At 34.7% G+C, this 6000-nt stretch overlaps 1 protein-coding gene across 5 annotated transcripts in view; it reads left to right on the forward strand.

The window, feature by feature from the left end:
• NEDD4 (NEDD4 E3 ubiquitin protein ligase) overlaps positions 1-5375 on the forward strand; it is a 111928-nt gene extending 106553 nt beyond the window's left edge. For all 5 annotated transcript variants that reach the window (XM_032777638.2, XM_032777639.2, XM_032777635.2 and 2 more), the window contains 7 exons: positions 599-672; positions 845-905; positions 2339-2398; positions 2482-2589; positions 3216-3312; positions 3412-3484; positions 3575-5375. In XM_032777638.2, the coding sequence (XP_032633529.1) occupies positions 599-672; positions 845-905; positions 2339-2398; positions 2482-2589; positions 3216-3312; positions 3412-3484; positions 3575-3677 (576 nt within the window). In that variant the 3' untranslated portion in view covers positions 3678-5375. The remainder of the gene's footprint in view (positions 1-598; positions 673-844; positions 906-2338; positions 2399-2481; positions 2590-3215; positions 3313-3411; positions 3485-3574) is intronic.
• Positions 5376-6000: the final 625 nt, after the last annotated feature.

Consider the following 6000-nt stretch of genomic DNA (forward strand, 5'->3'; position numbering starts at 1 on the left):
AAGTAATGTGGATCTACCACTGGTCTTCCACAGAAATCCCAATTTATAATTGTTAACCAGATATAAGCATAATAGTAGGTTTTATGGTTCTGTGGGTGCATGGCCTTAAAGTAATTAGGATTGCAAGACAGGAAAATAAAAATCTAGATGTGTAACAGTCTGAAAACTCAGGCTGTATACTGAGGTTCTGGTAGCAATAAACCACTGCGTAGCAGATGTGTGTCAGTGCACTGCTCACCAAAAATGCTGTAACTGTTTTGTAGGTGTTTTTCTAAGAAATCTTGAGGAAAAAGTTTGGCTCAGTGCAGATTGTGAAGTTAGTAAAAATATACAGTATTACTGAAAACTTGTGTGCAAACTTCGTGATTTACTGTACTTGAGTCAGATAACTGAGCTGCTACATTGCAATCTGGCACCGCTGAATTGTGTATGTATGCGTAATATAAAAAGGGTATTTATTCAGGTGGCATAAGAGAGTGGTGCTATCTATCATAGTTTTCAGATTCTTGAAGAATTAACTGAACTAAAAAAATACTTGATGTTTAAACTTGCATTCTGTTGAGCACATACTTTGTGTAAAAGAATGTTTCTTGTTTAGACCCATCAACATGAGCTAAAAAGTGGTGGATCAGAAATAGTTGTCACCAACAAGAACAAGCGGGACTACATTCAGTAAGTAGTTGGAGGACCGTCTGTGGAATATACCTCACCTCATTTCAGTTTCTCTAAATACAGGGTGGTCTTTGTATTGTTTCATTGAGTTTCTGATTGTCTTGAAGCAAGCTGTAGTCTTGACGTGGTATGTGCATTGTTTGTACTTCAAATATTCAATTTTATTTTACAGTCTTGTAATTCAGTGGAGATTTGTGAGCAGAGTCCAGAAGCAGATGGCTGCTTTTAAAGAGGTATTAATTTCTAAATACATTGTATCCTTTTTAAATCTTTCCTATCCAATATTAAGAAAAATATTTTGGAACACAGCATCAAGCTCCAGAGGCTGGATTGCTATGACTGTAAAAGAGTCAGAGCGGTCAGATATTTGATGTATGATTTCAGCTCTGAATTATTTTAATGATACTATTGTTAAGACCTATCAGCTTTTTCATTATACATCTCCCTTCACATGCCTAAAAATTGACTTCTTGTCCAATCCTGAACAATCCTAGTTGCAATACAAGTGATTTTTTTACCAATTCTGAAATCATTCTTTACACTTTTGTTACTTAAAAAAATAAAATTAAGTTTACTGGAATTGAGTGACTTTAACTTTATTTTTCTCCTCTTTATACAAATGGCACTGTAAATCACTAGTCCAGTGGTTCCCAAACTGGTTTGGGAACCATTGGTGGTCCATGAAGAGCTAGCTGGTCAGACGATGTTGACTTTCCAGCTGCTGAACAGTTTTATAGGCTAATAAGCATGTACATGTACTTTTCCATATGTAGGAAATTACTATATTTGCCACAGGGATGTTGTGATTGTGAATGAGTCTCTGTAGTAAATGGGAGAGATGGTGAATGAGCTGGTCTTCTCAGATTCGGCCTGCTCTTTTTTAAAACAAAAAAACACCCTGTACCCTCTGAGGAAATTTAAAGCCCTGCATTATTACAAAGTTGGTATGGTTTTCAGTAAATAAGGATGAGACTGACTGACTGGGCATAAATATTCAACAGCTGTCTCATTGACTGAGCGCATTCTATCCTGTTAATTGAATGAAGCAGGAGTCTTGTGGAAAATAGTCTGATGTAATTAGACTAGCATAATGAATATGCACAAGGGAGCAGAACTTTTTACCCAACAGAAGTAGAATTGAGATTCCTGGATTCTATTCCTGGTTCTGGGTCTCCCATGTAAGACACTTGGGTTCTATTTGTGACTCTGCCAGAAATGACTGTATGCAACTTGCCAGATCCTTCATTGTATCCTCTGTGAAATGGGAGAAATTATTTGCCAGCTTCCCAAGCCAGAAATATATGGCCTTGACAAGTATTGATGGACAAAAATGGAGAGAAGTGGTAATGTCAGCATGAGCATGCCTAGTGTAGCTGGAACAACACTGAAACTGTTTCAGTTTGCATTGGAAGCCAAATCTGTTTCCAGGAATGATGGAACAGAAGGTTTTCATACAGCCACCTTTGCACCTGACGTCTCAGGATCTGCATGAAGTACAGCTTAGCGGGACCCAAAATTGTGGCCCAGGTGTGTTTTGAAAACAGTGCTGTATTTAATGTAATGCCTTGTCTGTAGCTCTTGGAACGTGGAGATCTAACTCTTAATGGAGGGGGAAGGGGCAGTTTAAAATATAACTTGGTTTTCAGAATTTTTTTCTATATTTTAGGGGTTTTTTGAACTAATATCTCAAGATCTAATCAAAATTTTTGATGAAAATGAACTAGAGGTAAGTGTATCATAGAACAGGAAACAAATTCTGTTGGAACCATATTTTGACGACTTACATTTTGGTATTTCTCATTTGTGTAGTTACTAATGTGTGGACTGGGAGATGTGGATGTGGCTGACTGGAAGCTATATACAAAATACAAAAATGGCTACAGCATAAATCACCAAGTTATACAGTGGTTTTGGAAGGTAACAACAAGCTCTAACTATTTATGCAAAAATCTACATTTTTAAAACTGTTCATCAGCTGTAAAGGTGTATCATTTGTTTAATAGAAAAAAGTAAATATTTGTACATTAAAGCTACAAGTAGGGAACATAAGAACTAGAAATGTATGTTTAAGTATATAATACAGTATTGATATGTATCCTATTTGAAAAGCTGTATAGGCTGCTGGGGTTAAATACATTCACTGTAGCTAATCTGGTGTAATTACACTAAAGAGTTACTAAACTCTTGTTTAAGTTACAGGAATCTGTCTGCTTGTTTATAACATCAACAAATGTCAAAGAAAGTAGGGGCCAAATCTGGGAGGGAAGTATTTTAACTGCCTTCTGAGTCAGTAACCCTACTGTTACTGTGCTACTTAAATAATTGAAGGTGAAAAAAGATTCAACCAAAATATGTAGACTTCATGGCTTTTAAAAGCATGCAGAGAAATAAGATGTATTTATTACAGAAAATAACAAGAATTAGGCTACCTTTAAGATGCAGGAAAAACAAGTAAATAGTGTATCACGAAATTGCTAACCAGTGTAACATTAAAAAATTGAACTCTTTCAACTAAGTCTCTTAAATATAATTGCCCTGTACAGGCAGTGTTAATGATGGATTCTGAGAAGCGAATAAGATTACTTCAGTTTGTCACTGGCACATCCCGTGTACCTATGAATGGATTTGCTGAGTTGTATGGTGAGTTCTTATAGTGCTATTCATCCAACTTGGTAACTGGGCTAATCAACATAAAGAACCATTCTGTGAGTCTCTAAGTATTACTTCTTCTTCCTGTAGGTTCAAATGGACCACAGTTGTTTACGGTTGAACAGTGGGGCACCCCTGAAAAACTGCCAAGAGCTCATACCTGGTAAATATTCTCTTCGCTTATGTAGATTTTCATGTGTTGAGAAGTAACTTTCATCAAAAAGACTTAAGAGTTTTTTCTTCTTTTTTTCAGCTTTAACCGCTTGGATTTGCCTCCATATGAGTCATTTGAAGATTTATGGGACAAACTTCTCATAGCAATTGAAAATACTCAGGGTTTTGATGGGGTTGATTAGGCCACAGAATTTAACATGCGATGTTGTTCCAGTGCTGCGATTTCTTTTCAAGGGTTTACAAACAATTTAATATTTCCAGGGAACCTACTGTTCATTCAGTTGTTTGACTATTGAACTTTCATAGTGTAATTTGTAAAACAAATAAGTGTTAAATTCACCAACGCTCTTAAAAACATTTTGCCATTTTCAGTAATACGTATTTTATTAGTGCCCACAAAATGTATAGTGGGTAGCTTAACCCCACCAATGCCTCAAAGAGTAAAATGTCTTTCAACAATTACCTCTTCTACAGTATTTGCCAGATTATCTTACATTAAACTACTGAAAGTAAAACTGTGAAACAATGTTTGCAAGTGTACATTTGAAACATTGCTGCTCTTCTGAAGAGTAACTGAAATGATTAAACGGTTTGAGGAAATTCAGTATAATGCAATATCCTATTCTGTGCTGCTTCAGGCTGTTTACGACAGATCTGCCCAAAGCACCTTATTGTTTAGTATATTGGCTAAAACATTGGAAAGCATTTGCATTTCTTACTCACGTCAGCTTGCAGAATATTAACTGACTATATAAGGTTTTTTTAAGAATTCTGTTTCGACTTGCTTTTGTTAAAATGCAGTTTGACAAAACCAGGAACTTTTATAAGACACGCTTGAGTAGCATATTTCTGAATTGTAATAAGAAATTATATTCTTTTTGTCTGAATTCATATGCTATCATTGATTTCATGAGTTTTCATCACGTTTTTGATAAATGTTAACAATGGATAATATTTCAGTTCAGTCTTTTGCAACAAAATAAATCTTAAAACAGAATTTGTCTGAATACCACAGAGTATTAACTAAAACTGACAGTTAAATGCCTTTGTTATCCATTCTTGCAGTCTTGCACAACAAAACAGTAAGTACATGTTTACAGGGTTTTATGGGCCAAATTCAGCCATCTGATATGTGCAAACTTTACTGACATCAATGGGAATTGGGCATATGAATCCAGGAGCAGAATTTGGCCCTGTAATATGTTTACAGGTTATGCTAGTTTCTATATCTGCATTTTTATATTTTTTATTTCTTCTCTGATAGTCTAGAAACCAAATTTGTTAATACAGTATAACCAAAGTCATAGCCAATAATGTGTAATTTATGGTAGGTCAGCTCTTCTTATAAACTTAGCTTGATGTGTTTTGTACATGTGGATATTTTGATATGTGTCAAGTGCTGGTTAAAATGATTATCAAACTGAATTCTGAAAAAATGTATAACGTTACATGCCTGGCTTGCTTTAATTTGAACATTTTGTTAACCAGTATGATCTCGAGGCAATTACAGTACATAGCTTTGGCCAGCAATTTTTTATTCAGTCACTGTCTTTTAAATATGCAAAAACAAAAGTGTAGGTCATCTCTATAAAGACATGTAAATTATGTAACACATGTAATAGGTCTTAAGGGGTATTTAAAATCCCACTTTGTTTTATTCTTCTTTAAATTGGTCTTTAATGCTGAGTATTACATGTAAATAAAAAGTAACTTATACAAAATCCTGATAATCTAGATGCAGTTTTGTAAAACTTGGAATGATATATCAGTAATTCTGTATAGATTTGAATGTGGCAGTATTTGTTGCATACTTTAAAATATAAAATATTCACAAATAAAGATCCTGAAGCAGTAAATAAAAATTTATTCTAATAAAGAAATTGATTCATTGAATTCAAATTCATGTCAAGAAGCTTAAAGAAGCACCTAGTTGTCGGTTCAGATTTGTTAATGTATTGAGAAGATCTATGACTATCCTCCCCCATTCCCAAGATGTACACAAATAACTTGGATGGATAATTTTCACCATTAATTGCATGACTAGGTATGGAAGCATTACACATAGGAAGATTTTAGGGTGAAACTGTGGTTCCACTGAATTTTTGCCACTGACTTCAGTGGGACCAGGATTTAGTTACCCCTTAATCTTAGAGGGATATTAGACTAAATGAACCAAAGGTCTTACCTGGTTTGACATTTTCTGGTCACCTAGAAGAACACGATCTATTCTGAGCTTGAACAAAGTTTTAATACACACTATGGGAGCAGTAGTGACATCACATTTAAACTTGTAGTAGATACTGCAGATCAAGAATGCCGAAGTGTCAATAAACTAAACTTAAATTAAAACATATTTGATGCATTGGAATTTTCCATGTTGATTTTGTATGGATTGGGTGCATATGCAAAGAATGACCCTTCCAAAATGATGACTACTTTTTTTTCTTTTTTCTTTTTTTTAAATACCTTGTCTCACTCTTTTTGGATCCCTTTAGCAAAACACAG

The sequence above is a fragment of the Chelonoidis abingdonii genome, chromosome 9 (assembly GCF_003597395.2).
Source record: "Chelonoidis abingdonii isolate Lonesome George chromosome 9, CheloAbing_2.0, whole genome shotgun sequence".
NCBI lineage: Eukaryota > Metazoa > Chordata > Testudines > Testudinidae > Chelonoidis > Chelonoidis abingdonii.